Source organism: Pelobates fuscus, chromosome 1 (genome assembly GCF_036172605.1).
Source record: "Pelobates fuscus isolate aPelFus1 chromosome 1, aPelFus1.pri, whole genome shotgun sequence".
NCBI classification, from domain to species: Eukaryota; Metazoa; Chordata; class Amphibia; order Anura; family Pelobatidae; genus Pelobates; species Pelobates fuscus.
Window position 1 is genome coordinate 301,687,276 of NC_086317.1, and position 16,370 is coordinate 301,703,645.

The 16,370-nt window shown below is 37.8% G+C and overlaps 1 protein-coding gene across 2 annotated transcripts in view; it reads right to left on the reverse strand.

Moving 5' to 3' along the window:
* SH3RF3 (SH3 domain containing ring finger 3) overlaps window positions 1-16,370 on the reverse strand; it is a 495,467-nt gene that overhangs the window by 186,240 nt on the left and 292,857 nt on the right. For both annotated transcript variants that reach the window (XM_063458008.1, XM_063458017.1), the window contains exon 3: window positions 8,388-8,483. In XM_063458008.1, coding sequence (XP_063314078.1) covers window positions 8,388-8,483 — 96 coding nt within the window. The remainder of the gene's footprint in view (window positions 1-8,387; window positions 8,484-16,370) is intronic.

The window sequence follows — 16,370 nt, forward strand, 5'->3', positions numbered from 1 at the left end:
TTTCTTTTTGTCCTTTGTTCTACACTATTAATAATAATAATTTTTGGTTTATTTGCTGATTATCGACGGCAAGCTTTTAAACAAATTTATTAAATGTTATGTTTTAACCAATTGACACCTGTAGGCAAGCACTTTCCTATTTAATTACTACATACTTAGGGTTACCCCCTTTTTCTTGCCACAGTTATCGTGACACTCTGAGTTCCTATTCCTTTCCCCATTAAAATACTTTCTGCCTTTTTGTTACAGTATATTCAACATTCTTAACTGCAGGGTGTTGCCATTCAGTGACCTACTTAGAATATTATGGATTTCAATTTAAAATTCTCTTATAATGCTCTTTATGTACTAGGGGTTTACTCACTAAATACTGAATTGCAGGAAATTGAAAACTGAATTGCAAAGTTCAAACAATGTAGCTAAGCTGGAAAAATGATCCAAATCAAGGAGTTTTGCTTTAATTGTCCATAAATCCCACAATAAAGGAACCCTAACATGTTATGTTTTGCTTTTTTGAAATTATTTTAAGAAAATAAAGAAATATGTACAGAATATGTACAGTGACCTCCACTAATATTGGCACCTTTGGTAAATATGAGCAAAGAAGGCTGTAAAACATTGTCTTTATTGTTTATCCTTTTGATCTTTTGTTAAAACAATACTCAAAAATACTCTGCTCTTGTGGATATGAAACAATTGCAAACACAACACAGGTTAATGAAAAAAAATATGTGCAAAATATATCTATCTATACATTGTGCTACCTCCTTTTGCCAAGATAACAGAACTAAGATTTTGCCTATAATGCCTGATGGAATTAGAGAATACATAGCAAGGGATCTAAGACTATTCCTACATACAGATTCTCTCAAGATTCTTCAAATGTCGGGGTCAATACTGGTGGATTCATCCCACAGGTTTTGAATGGGGTTCAGGTCAGGGGACTGGGATGGCAATCACAGGACCTTGATTTTGTGGTTAGAAAACCATTTTTGTGTTGATTTTGATGTATGTTTTGGATCATGGTCCGGCTGCAACATCCAACCATGACCCATTTAAAGCTTTCTGGCAAAGACAGTCAGCTGCCCATTTAACATAAGTTAATTTTTGAAAAGCAGCCCCAAAACCCTTGAAACCCTTCCAAACAACTTGTAGTAATAGGTAGGTGGTGATGTCGGAGATTTTCTTACTTTCTGATGCAACTAACTTCTGTAATTCTCCAGCTGTAATCCTTGGAGATTTTTGGGTTTCTCGATCCATTCTCTTAACAGTGCGTTGAGATAATACAGACACATGTCCTCTTTCAGATTGATTCATAACATTTCCAGTTCTTAGCCAATTCCCATTGTGTGAAGCTCAACAACCTTTGGCCACACATCACAGCTACGTCCATTGGTCTTACCCATTGTGATGTATGAAAGGGAATTTGGACTATGAGTTCTCATATTTATACTAATGTGAAACAGGAAGTCATTGAATAATTTCCTGTTCCTAGTAACCCAGGTGTACTAAAAATTTCAAATATAAATGGGAATATACTTCAAATATACCAAAATATATTCATAGGGGTGCCAAATATTGTGCCACATATGTATTTCACAAAGATTATTATTTGTTTGTGGATAAGCCTGTGTTGTGTTTGCAATTCATTGATATCCATGAGAGCAGAGAGTTTTCTGTTTATTTTGTTGAACAAAAGATCAAAAGGTTAAACAATTGAGACAATATTTCACAGCCTTCTTTGCTCATACTTACCAAGGGTGCTAATATTAATTTATGGCAACATATATATACATATAGATGTAAAAAAAACAGATACAATTCGTATCTTGTAATACCTTTTTTATTGGACTAACAGAATTTTTTAATTATTATTATTATTATGATATTTATATAGCACCATCAAATTCCGCAGCGCTCTACAATGGGTGGACGAACAGACATGTAGTTGTAACCAGACAAGTTGGACACACAGGAACAGAGGGGTTGAGGGCCCTGCTCAATGAGCTTACATGCTAGAGGGAGTGGGGTAAAATGACACAAAAAGGTAAGGACAGTTGCAGAAGAGGAATCAGTCAGGAGCTATTAACAGTTTAATTGACATGCTTTTATGAAGATGTGGGTTTTTAACGATTTTTTTAAAGGAGTGGAGACTGGGTGAGCATCTAACGGAGGAGGGAAGTGAGTTCCACAGGAACGGTGCAGCCCTCGAGAAATCTTGAAGGCGAGAATCAGAGGTGGGAGTACGGACAGAAGATAGACATAAGTCTTCAGCAGATCGTAAGGGCCTAGATGGGACATACTTGTGTATAAGGGAGGATAGATTGGTGGGAGCAGCATAATGTAGCGATTTGAAAGCAAGAACCAGAATTTTAAATTCAGCTCTATATTTTATAGGAAGCTAATGTAGGGACTGACACAAGGGTGAGGCATGGTAGGTGCGGGCGGACAGGAAGATGAGCCTCCCTGCCGCATTCATTATGGACTGTAACGGCGCAAGTTGGGAGCACGTAAGACCACTGAGAAGCTGATTACAGTAGTCAATGCGAGAAAGGACAGTGGAATGGACCAACACCTTAGTCACATCTGGCGTTAAGTAGGGGCGGATGCGCGCAATGTTTTTGAGATGGAAATGACAGAATTTGGCGATAGATTGAACATGAGGCTTGAAGGAGAGGTCGGAGTCAAAGAAAACACCTAGGCAGCGAGCCTGCGTGGTGGAGCTGATGGTAGCACAGTTGACTTGGAGGAAGACAGACACAGGAGTAACTACACTTGAGGAGGAAAGACCACCTCCCTTTCTCAAGTCTGAAGGATTTCTGAGCAAGACAACGCATGGAATTCAAAGTTGAGTTGTGATACGGGGTTTACAGAAAACCCACAGACAGGTGCAGTTATCTTCACATCTCCAGCTTCCACCCCTCCCATACTACACAGGGCATCATTTACAGCCAAGCACTAGGTACCATCGCATATGATCTGATCCTAATGACTGTAATTCCCATCTAAATGTACTCTCCCAATCTATGAGGCAGAAGACTATTACCAAACAAATAAACATTGCTGAAAAACTCCATGCATGCCCCTGCTACAGTAGAGAGAGAAAAAAATATCGACATGAGTGCCACTTGTGCTCACCTACAACCCAGCTCTTGAGGAAATACAGAAAATCATCAAAGACCTACAACAAATGAGACTCTGAAAAACATTTTCTCTGAAACACCCATTTTGGCTTTCAGACAACCACCAAACCTTCAACAAAAATGAATCAACAGAAAGCTGCCCACTGATGGGAAGAATAATGAAAACGGGACCAGTCAATGCAAAAAACCTCACTGCAAACTGTGTCGGCACATATGCACAGACAACACATCCACACACAACAATAAAACCTACAGCATTAAATGATTATACTCCTGCACATCCAACAATGTGGTATACATGTTTCAATGCACAAAATGCCACCTAGGATGCTACATTGGGGAAACCACCCAGCCATTAAATGGCAGAATGAATATGCACAGACACTCCATTAAACACCACAAAGAAGAATCGTACTGCACCCCTGTGGGAGACCACTTTACCCAACCTGGCCACTCAATGAAGGACCTAAAAATCAAGTACTGAAAGGTGGTTTTAAAAATACCCAAGAAAGAAAAACTTTTGAAACCAGAATGATCAAACTGTTTTACAGCAAGAATAGAGGTCTAAATATTGATTTGGGTTTCCTGTCCCACTACCAACACTTTACATGAACACTCTCCCACATTATCTTACTGTTCTGTCATATGTATCAATACTTTAAAATGCATTCCAATATGTTTATTCTATCAATATACAAAATACTATGTGTAGACCTATGCTGTCCCATACTCTTTTGCATGTATGCTTATATATGTGACTGTGCATTTATATTTGGGTATATGAGTTCAGTGCATGTATGTATATATGTATATGTGTTCATGTGTTTGTGTTTGCATATACATATAGATATATTTGTGTGTGTGTGTGTGTGTGTGTATGTATGTATAAAGTGTACCATCTTCTGCACGGTCTGCTTGTTTATTTTTTTCTTCCTCTCCCCCCTCACTCTGATTTTCAGAAAGATATTTATGACCCTCTGCAAGAATGTTGTCTATTTTCTATCAAACCTGTGTCTTATCTGCACTCATGTCACTTTAATTCTATGTGTCGTGCTCAGAAATCTATGTGCTCAGAAATGCTTCAGACTTGAGAAAGGGAGGTTCTCCAGAAAGCTTGACATTAAAAAAAATATGTTAGTCCAATAAAAAAAGGTATTACAAGATACGGATTTTATCTGTTTTTTTACATCTACATCACTGGACTAATACAGCTACAATTTACACTTCTTTTGACAAATTAATCCTTCACAGTCAATCAGACCACAGGTCCTGTTACTTCCTGCTTTGTTTAGCTCAGTGGAGGCAGCAATTGCTCACAGCATGTGCCTTGCAAACACTTCTCATTGAGCTGCATTGGAAAGTCTGTGATTGGACAAACAAAGAAAGACTGGGTGGGGTAAGAATGGGAGGGGTTGCAAAGGCAGAAGACAAGATATTTAAAGCTTTTAAAAGCTGGTTTTAGATATACCTCCAATGGAAAAAAACATTTAATAAAATAAGTGCATGTTTTCATTGGAGCTATATCTACTAAACAATGAATTATATTTATTTTATTTGGGGAGTGGAGTCAATTAAACTGGCAATTAGCAGAGGTGTGAAGTGTCACGACTAAGTAGATAGCTAAGAAGGACACACTCATTTGCCAAATGATACAGTAAAACTTGTTTACTGGTGCTGAACATAGGGTTAAAACTGATGTATTTTTTTTCAGAATGTATGTATGAAGTCTATGTGTGACAGCCATGTGAGATATGGCTAAGGCTGCAGAAATAGTATTTTAACTCCTAACTGGCCGATCAATGAGCAGTGAGACTGCAGTGCCATGATCTATGCAGCAAAACCACGCAATTAAGCTGAAGTGGTTTTGATGCTAAGACTGACCCTGTGAAAAAAAAAAAAAAAGAAACCTGCTCCATAAATCATAAATGATCATCAAGTATTGAATTTAAGCACGTGTGTACAAAGAAATGATTTGAAAAATAATTCAAAGAAAAACATTCAGAGCAGTAGAAATTGTTTTTGTTTGCTTTGATTTGTAACTTGAATTACTTTACAAGACTAAGATGAATACTCAACAGTAACGGTTTTATGTTGAGAGCTGCAAACATTTGGTTTTTTTCACTGTTCCACTACTTTATTTCACAGAAAGGCCTGTTCTATTTGATGATAAAATATTTTGCTTGTCCTCAAATATTTCACTGATGTAAGCTGCGTACAGCGTTTAAGGACAATGGTAAGTCATGTTGAGTGGCTTATATTCTTTTATACCGGCCATTGATGTAAACTCATTATATGAAAATGAACTGTGGTCTGAGAGCAGAGGGATAAGTGTGGTCACCCAACCAACAATAAAGGCGAATTATATGCAGGTGAACATGTTAAAGGAACACTCCAAACAAAAAAGATAAAAATATATATAACATCACTATTTAGTAGATATATGCCCAATAAAAAGATTGCATGCATTTAGATATGCATTTTGTCATTGGGAGTATATCTAAAGAGAACGTGCAAAACTTGCGTTTCTTACATCTGCAGTCTTTCCTCTGTTCCCGGGAAAATGACCAATCAGAGGATTCTAATCGAGAAGCCTCTGATTCCTAGGCACGAGTGCGTGCACACTTCCATACATGGGGGAGCTGGAGACAACCAGGTGAGGTCCAGGGGGAAGATGAAAAAGCCAGGAACCCAAGGTACCAGGAGTCCTGGGGATGCTTGTACAAGGACGCATGTGCCCACAGGTTCAATATAACTTCGGAGAAGGAATGGCAGGCACAAGGAAGAGAATGCAAAGCTCCCTAGTTATTTGATAGACAGCCAGGGAGGTATTTCTTACGTAAAAATGCAGATTACTAATGGAAACATGCACTTTTATATTGTGCAATTAAATGGGGTACTCCATACACAGCAAGCTGGGGTGCTCTATATGTGTGCAAATAATAAAAGAATAATAAACTTGTTTAGAAATGCATATGGGGGAAACTGTGAATTTATTCTTAACTGGTTGTGTTGCATTGTTATTATTTCCATTTTATTCTTTGCATCTTGTTAACCAATTTCAGGTTTCTAATTACCCACATTATTGTGTTAGTGATATATGTTGACAGTTGAGGGAGGTGCAGGAGAGCAAAATGATTCATCACTAGTTGGATGCAAGACACAGTGGAAATGATGATGATTTTGAAAAACATAAGACTATTAGTGATGTAGAAAAACATGTTATTGAGGTCTGACTAGTTATTGCATAGATTAATCACTAAAGAAGTGATGTAATGTGAGTGTCTTGTGCCATTACTCACAGATTACGGTTCCAGTTACAATAAAGGTGCACTTCAATATTTGCTACTGTCTTTTACATATTATGAATCTAGGCCTGCTGCATTTTCATGCCTGTGGGCTCTCACAGCTCCGTACAATTAAGCGCATGAAAGATTTCCAGGTGTATTATAACACGCCAACTCTTAGCAAAGTGATAACAAGCAAGTAAGTGTGTATTGGGATAGAATTTCCACCAAAGGCTTTTCAAACATAAATTGACGACAACGGCCATGTAAGCATTTAGAATGGAGGATGATCTGTCCTGAGACAAGGCATAATGAAACCCATTCTCCTCTATGCACCTCTGTGAGAACCAATGTCTTAAATATACAAAATTCCTTATTTAAAAGCGTCTGTGTATGAAACATACTCCTACAGATCAACAGCTTAGTTTTTCGCTGAGTATAGGGATGTTAAAGAGACATGCATCACTTGACAATTATGTTTTGTAACCAGCAAGCAAACACTTTCAAATAAATTTGCAATCCAAAATGATAAAGGAAAACCTTTAAAAAGTATGTAATAAAAGGTTATAAACTTAGCTAGATTGTATTGTTGGGCATGCTTTTTGGCTAGTGGAGTTTCTTTAGCCCCACCCCTACCTTATCTTCCCTCTTACCAAACCCTTCCCAGTTTCAGACCAGTCCACTAATGACAGACACAGGGTATCATTGTGCAGCAGCAGGAAAGATAAACCTGACACCAGAGCCTGCTCTGTATGATCACACTGATCAGACTCCCCTTCTTCTCCCCCTCTCAAATGTTGCAAGGTAATGAAATCTTCAAACTGCACATGTGTAAATCTGTCAAGCATGCCCAATGAAATTTTTCAACATCCCTGGGGATAGGAAACTGATTGGTTAGATCAATGTCCCCCTGGAGTGGGCTTGGAAACCATAAGAACAAAGAAGCGGGTAAATATGACAGAAAATTACATTTATCTGCTTTTTTTCAGCCAGCATAGTGAGGCAGCTGTCTCATTCAAAGTTAAAGCTTTTGCATGAGACAGCTGCATTAAAGTGACGCATGTTCATTTGAAAGGTACTACAAACAGTAAGAATTTATAATGTTGCTTTTGGAATCAATCAGAACAATTTGGAAACAACGTGTCAACAAGCTTAATGCCTATAAACACTAATCCTGTAGAACTAGCAAGTGTTTAACTCAATTGAAGGCTGAACAACTTACCAGCCTGATCCACTGAAATCACTATTTGTAGACTAACTGAACCAAAATATTAGGCATATCTACAAAAATGTAAATGTAATTTTTAGATCTATGAATACACTGAAGGATAAACTTGATAATCTTTATACATTTTTTTGCCTATGTAATGTATAGTGTTTGTTTTTCAAGGCAATACCAACTATTACAACTATTACATCTATTGCCGATTTTAGTTTTAAGTAACGAGCACCGCCAGGTACTGCTGCACAGCCTTCTATGTAGAAATGCTGTACCCTAGGAACATCTAAAAGTAAGCCACACTGAAATAAATGTGCCTGCATTAGATATTTTTGTAAGAATGGGTCATTATAGAAGAATTTTAACAAAACTTCAATATCTATGGAACTGTGACTGTATCTGGAACAAATGGAAAAAGATGGATGCCACTGAGAAATACCTTAATTTGTATTTACAACTATTAACTCACTACAATTTATTAGAATCCAATTATCAGGGAAATATTGATGTGCTGTGTTAATTAACATTCTTCCCCCAAAACCCCCATCTCATTATTGGATTGCCTCGGTTTGACAATGAGATACATCAGAGCTTCTTGAATAGTGAATATGCTTAATAATATTCATACTGCTGTTTTTGGATGTATTAACGTAATGAGTGTAGCTGTCAGTTAGAAATGTGATTATACACTCCTGTGTGGTTTTTATTTCCTGCCTATATTTAAGAATATGATGCTCTTACCTCCACATACAGAATCGGAAAAATTCCAATCTTGTCTCCCAACATTCCTTCTGCCCAGTTATCATCTACACGTCTGATCACAGTCAAAATTTCATCCTGCAAGAAAATAACTTTTAGGTACCACTCTTACTAAAATATGGCTTTACTAGCATCAACTATAGATAAACTATAGATAATTAGTTGATAAAAGAATAAATAAATAGATGAAATAGCTACATTTTGGTCTTAGTTTACGAGTACGTTCAACGTGCAGTTCTCCAATGTAGATCCTGACACTGGGTTCCACAGTTGCCCTTAGTAATGACACGGACTTAATGGCATTTACACCAGGTTTTATCTTTTATGAACAGTTTATATATATATATATATATATATATATATATATATATATATATATATATATATATATATATGGGATTCATCTCTTTATATTCAGTTGTAGGTTATAACACTTCACCTGAAATGATCGCCATCCAATACCTCAAGATTAAAATTCTTAATGGAAATGTTGAAGACTCTTATGAAAGAAAGACATTTGAGATGAAAATGATCACACATTTCAACACCAGAAATTAAGGACTTAATGTAGGTAAAACTTTATATAAACACACATCGTAATGTCTTATATAGTTATTTTTCGATACTCTAGCTTCACCATTACTTGACCAATTTATATATATATATATATATGCAGCAGTATATTTGTATGCCCTGCTCTGTTGTTGTTCTTTTTAACTAGTTTATTGACTCCTCTGTTTATTTCCTATTTCTGGCTATTCTCAACCAATCTACACCTTTCGCTTTCAGGAACATCCACTACACAAACAAGCACTTAGCGTTAACTACACATTGCATCCACTACACAAGCACATACTCTGTGTCCACTACACACACTTCATCCATTACACACATTCTGCATTCATTACACAAATATACAAATTGCATTCACTAAACAAACACACACTCTGCAATCACTATACATACTGCATCGACTACACACGCACTTAATCCACTACACTCACTGCATACACTTTACACACACACCACATCCACAAAACATGCACAATGCATCCACTATAAACCCCCAATCTGCATCCACTATACACACCCACCTCATCTACATCACACACACATGCTGCATCAGCCACACACACACTTTACATCCATTATAAACACACTGCATACACTACACACAAACACTGCATACACTACACACACCACATCCACTTTGCACACACACTGCATTCACTACACGCACACCCTACATTCCCCACACACACACACATCTACTCCACACTCGCTGCATTCTTTTGGGTGGACTCAGGATGGGCCTTGTGGGCGGACTCATCAGGCGGGCATCAGGGGGCTCAATCCTTAAACTGAGTAAGGGGCCCCATAATTTCTCATGGAAGCCCTGAATCGAGGGCTCAAGATTTATTTTTCAAATGCCTTATTATTGTAACATGTCTACTTCTTTGCAACCTCTCAAGAAAGCAATTAGTCAGGTAGGAGGAAGACATGCTGAATGGCAACTATCACAGAGGCTTAGTAATTGTAATCACATAGCTTTGTTACAATGCTGTTGTCCATCCCATGTGTTCCCTATTAAGGGTTAATAAGCATGTAGGGGTGTATATAAAAAATACCCCTCTCTGTCTCATTAGAGATATCTTTGCCAGAAGCTCAAGGAAGCAAGGTGAAAGGTTAGTGTAGGACCCACCTGAGAGGTTTGCCTTGACGTGGCAGATGGGCTAAAGTCTCTCATGGTCATTGGAGCAACTAACTAACTAACCTCCATTTGTTTAAATATGCATAGGGATTTGGGAAGAGCACATGTAACCTTTTTCTTTGTTTTTTTCTGTCAGTAATTGTAAAAACTGGTGCTGGTTAGCTATTTATAAAAAGGTTTTTGCTGTCAGTAATTGTAAAAACTGGTGCTGGTTAGCTATTTATAAAAAAAAAAAAAAAGATAACCCATCCCCGAGAAAAAAATATATCTATTAATAATAGTTCACACCACTGAGAAAATATTTTATTTATTAAGTAAATAAAGTAATGGTAGCACACTGCCTTATATGTCCTTTTAGACAAGTCGCACTATGCACCTGCCATGCCACAAATCCCTGCCCCCACTCGTTATGCCAAAGTTCCATTGTCATTCCAGTATAACTAACCTACCTACACACACTCTCCTTGTCTTACATCTACTCATGCTACCTGTCTCCTTTTTACAGCTTGCTCAATGTCTATTAACCCCTTAAGGACCAAACTTCTGGAATAAAAGGGAATCATGACATGTCACACATGTCATGTGTCCTTAAGGGGTTAAACCCTTTTCTTTAAAATATTACTAATTTCTCTTTCCTTTCCAGAGAAAATCTCAGCTCTGGCGCATGGTGTGAGCTACACAAAGCACAGCTTAATGCAGTTATGCTCATTTTGTTTGCCAGGAGACCTGGTCCTGAAGCCTTAAAACTGGCACCCTCTATCCAGCAGTCTTATGTTGTATTGAACCACAGATACATTTTATATTGTAGGTGTCCAGCTTTCTCTACATGGGTACCTTTCTTCTCATTCACTGTAAGTGGGAGAGCGGAAGCCTTGTATTATTTCATTTCAAATCATTATCACGTATTAGCAATGATGAGTGGTTAACAGTGACATTAAAAAGGACTAAATGCAGAGCTGTCTTTTTGTAACCTGGGGTTTTCCCTTGTTTAACTCTGTCAAGTTGCTCAAAGTTTTAACTTACTGTTTTAGGAACATACAGTGAGGGAAAAAAGTATTTGATCTCCTGCTGATTTTGAACATTTGTCCACTGACAAAGAAATGATCAGTCTATAATTTTAATGGTAGATGTATTTTAACTGTGAGAGACAGAATAACAACAACAACAAAAAATCCAGAAAAACGCATGTCAAAAAAGTTATATATTGCTTTGCATGTCAATGAGTGAAAAAAGTATTTGATCCCCTATCAATCAGCAAGATTTCTGGCTCCCATGTGTCTTTTATACAGGTAACAAGCTAAAATTAGGAGCACTCTCTTAAAGGGAGTGCTCCTAATCTCAGCTTGTTACCTGTATTAAAGACACCTGTCCACAGAAGCAATCAATCAGATTCCAAACTCTCCACCATGGCCAAGATCAAAGAGCTGTCCAAGGATGTCAGGGACAAGATTGTAGAGCTACACAAGGCGGGAATGGGTTTCAAGACCATCGCCAAGCAGCTTGGTGAGAAGGTGATAACAGTTGATGCGATTATTCACAAATGGAAGAAACACAAAATAACAGCTCCATGCAAAATCTCACCTTGTGGAGTTTCAATGATCATGAGAACAGTGAGGAATCAGCCCAGACCTACACGGGAGGATCTTGTTAATGATCTCAAGGCAGCTGGGACCATAATCACCAAGAAAACAATTGCTAACACACTATGCCGCGAAGTACTGAAATCCTACAGCTCCTGCAAGGTCCCCCTGCTCAAGAAATCACATGTACAGGCCCGTCTGAAGTTTGACAATGAACATCTGAATGATTCAGAGGAGAACTGGGTGAAAGTGTTGTGGTCAGATGAGACCAAAATCGAGGTCTTTGGCATCAACTCAATTCGTATTTGGAGGAGGAGGAATGCTGCCTATCAAGAACACCATCCCCACTGTCAAACATGGAGGTGGAAACATGATACTTTGGGGGTATTTTTCTGCTAAGGGGACAGGACAACTGCACCGCATTAAAGGGACGATGGACAGGGTCATGTACCGTCAAATCCTGGGTGAGAACCTCCTTACCTCAGCCAGGGCATTGAAAATGGGTCGTGGATGGGTTATTCCAGCATGACAATGACCCAAAACACACAGCCAAGGCAACAAAGGAGTGTCTCAAGAAGAAGCACATTAAGGTCACGTAGTGGCCTAGCCAGTCTCCAGACCTTAATTCCATGGAAAATCTGTGGAGGGAGCTGAAAGTTCAAATTGCCAAACGTCAGCCTCGAAACCTTAATGACTTAGAGAGGATCTGCAAAGAAGAGTGGGACAAAATCCCTCTTGAGATGTGTGCAAACCTGGTGGCCAACTACAAGAAACGCCTGACCTCTGTGATTGCCAACAAGGGTTTTACCACCAAGTCGAAGGGGTCAAATACTTATTTCACTCATTGACATGCAAATCAGTTTATAACTTTGACATGCGTTTTTCTGGATTTTTTTTTTTCGTTATTCTGCCTCTCACTGTTAAAATACACCTATTATTAAAATTATAGACTGATAATTACTTTGTCAATGGGCAAACATTTAAAATCAGCAGGGGATCAAATACTTTCCCCCCTCACTGTAGATTGCTAATGGATGAAAATGCGTTTTGTATTTTGACAACTAGAATCCATGTTTGCTTGGATCTTATATAAACTAATAATGTTGACCTTTTTTCAAATATTCAGGTTAGGGAGCTCTTGGGAGATGGTGACCAGAATATGGTATGAACTAAAAAAAAATAAAAAATAAAACAAAGGAAAAAATATATAAAAGGTTTTACAAAATCAAAACTGATTTTAATAGATAAGGGGCATCTGTGCAATAAATTGACTGTCAGGAGCTATTCACTGGCAAAAGCACAGAGGATAAATGGAAGGTCTTTAAACAAATTCTGCAAAAGTAAATAGATACCATTGGAAAACAAATATAAAATAATCAAAGTAAAACTAATGTGGGTAACTAAAAAAATAAACAAAATGAAAAGAGCACCCAAAACATCTAAATCAATTTGGTCAGTAGCATCCTATAACATATGTAAGCATTCCAAAAGGGTTTGCAAAAGGGCAATTACATGGGCTAAATTGGATAATGAACAGGTCATGGCCAAAGAGAGTATTAGCAAGCCCAAACAAGTACTTAATGCCAAAAAAAGGTCAAGAGTGAAAATGCTGGTCCATTGGAATCTGAGATTGATGCATTAATCAATGAGCTGTATATTTGCAAATCCCTGTAACACAAACCTTATAGCAAGCAGGTGCTTGGCTACATAAAGTTAATATGAGCAAAGCCCCAAAGCCCACAAGTACTTAGTGTGGAAATATCTGCACCACTGTTTTTAACTTTTCAGAATTCTTTTCTTTCAGAGGATTGGAGGAAAGCAGATGTGGTTCCTCTATTTTAAATTGCATATTTTTAAGCAGCTGTGGTTAAATTATTATTTTAATTATTTGAACAGGAATTAAGGGATAATATTCATGAATTCATTTTTAAGAACATCATTAGTAGGAATCAACATGGTCTTCTGAAAGACAAGCCATGCCAAACTAACTTAATTGTGTTCTACGAATAAGTTAGTATAAAGTTAGTCGAGTCTTCCAGTGATCTACTTGGATTTTGCTTAGGTATTTGATACAGCTCTACATGTTAATATTAACCTTGATCACTACCAAGCGGCTTGCAGAAAAAACATTTACAGAATCTAAGTATCTTGGTTGTCCTGGAAAATAATGTTAAAATGTATTTTCATTTAGGTGTGCCTAGAAAGCAAATTATTTAATGGAAATTAAAATTTTGTCCAGACAGAAAAACTTAAAAAAAAATAAGTTAACAATTATTAATGCTACATATAGGAAAACAGTTATAAACAATTAACATTTCTCAATATGTAACAAAGTATTTTTTCCTCACATAGTCTTTAATCCTCTCACCTATACATTGTCCAACATGCACTCAGCTCTCTGTTGTGTGTGTGTGTGTGTGTATGTATGTGTGTGTGTTGTCACATTGGACACACACACAAATACACACACACACATATATATGCACTTTTGATGAATGTACATACTGATATTCACTCGATACACACATACACACTGAGACACGCATGTACACACACACAAATACACTGAGACACACAATGACACACAGTCACACAAAAACATTAAATGAGTATGCTTGTGCATCTGTGAGTGGATATATGTGTGTATATGTATCTATGGTTATGCCTGCAATGTATATCTGTGTCTGTGTATTTTTATGTCTGTGAGCATATGTGTGAAGGGAGCTGCTTGCAGTGTGTTGTGTTTATGGGGGAGGGGCTGCTTGTGGTTTTGAAGTGTGCATTGTGTTTGCGGTGCAGCTGTGCTCTATGCGTGATGGGTGATTGGGTGATTGTGTGAGTATGAGGGTCACTATCTGTAGAGTGGCTGCCAGGATGCGCAGCAAAGCTGGCACAGTTCAGTTACCAGCTCAGTTATCAGCACAATGAATCATATTGTAATTATATACACGATTGCGGGGTATGGGTGCAGACCCTGGCAATTGTGTATACACAAGAGCTGCATAGAAGTGACTATCGATGAAATCAGTTGGTTTAGATCAGCAGTTCACAACATGTGGCGTGCATTCCCCCAGGGATACAAACAAGTTCCCCCAGGGGTACACAAAAAAAGTTCTGTAATGGCGGAACTACCGCCCATGCAACTGGTGCAGCTGCACCAGAACCACTGGCCTAAATTACAAACTGTGTTTTTGGATAGGACACTGGCTTATAGATAGAGTAGTGGTAAATTGAACATATTCAAATTGGATAAAAGTAGTGAGTGGAGTGCCTCATGTCCTGTGTCCATTTCTCTTTAATCTGTTTATAAATTACCGTATATACTCGAGTATAAGCCGAGTTTTTTAGCACATTTTTTGTGCTAAAAAACCCCAACTCGGCTTATACTCGAGTCAATAGTCTGTATTATGGCAATTTGCATTGCCATAATACAGACTGGGGGAGAGGGGGGCTGGCAGAGCTGTACTTACCTCTCCTGCAGCTCCTGTCAGCTCTCTCCTCCTCCGCGCCAACCGTTCAGCTCCCAGTGTAAGTCTCGCGAGAGCCGCGGCTCTCGCGAGACTTACACTGGGAGCTGACAGAGGGAGCTGCACGGACGGCGCGGAGGAGGAGAGAGCTGACAGGAGCTGCAGGAGAGGTAAGTACAGCTCTGCCAGCACCCCTCTCCCCCCACTGAACTACCAATGCTGGACCACCAGGGAAGGAGCCCCCCTCCCTGCTATGTATCAAGCAGGGAGGGGGGACGAAAAAAAAAAAAAATAATAATAATAAAAAAAATAATAATAATTAAATAAATAATAATACTAAAATAATAATTAAATTAAATAAAAAATAATAAACAATAATACTAAAATAATAATAATTAAATTAAATAAAAAAATAATAAATAATAAAAAAAATTTAAAATAATAAAAATTTTTTAAAAAGCATTGCCCACCCCCCACCAAGGCTCTGCAACACACACACACACACACTGCACTCATACACTGCACTCATACACACACACTGCACTCATACACACACACACTGCATTCATTATACACACACACTGCATTCATTATACACACACACTGCATTCATTATACACACACTGCATTCATTATACACACACTGCATTCATTATACACACACTGTAAATAAATATTCAATTAATATATTTTTTTTAGGATCTAATTTTATTTAGAAATTTACCAGTAGCTGCTGCATTTCTCACCCTAGTCTTATACTCGAGTCAATACGTTTTCCCAGTTTTTTGGGGTAAAATTGGGGGCCTCGGCTTATATTCGGGTCGGCTTATACTCGAGTATATACGGTATATAAAAGTGGGCATTGAAAGTAATTTGTCAGTGTTTGCATATATATATATATATATATATATATATATATATTGTAACAAACCACCTCTTTTACCGGTAGGATTTTGTCACAAATCTTACGGTAACCACAGCCTTCTAGGGTAATCAAAGTCCAGGACACATTCAGCTCAGTTTTTCTGATTTATTTGGTGCAAAATATACAGGTGCTTCAAAATAAAATAAACAAAACAAAATTCCTTGCTCTTGTTTGAGCACTTACTAAACAGAGTAATTACTATCTGGAATTGGGTGGCTTTCCCACTTACCAATTGACAATAACAAGATATAGCTGCAAAACACACCATTCCTCTGGCTCTTT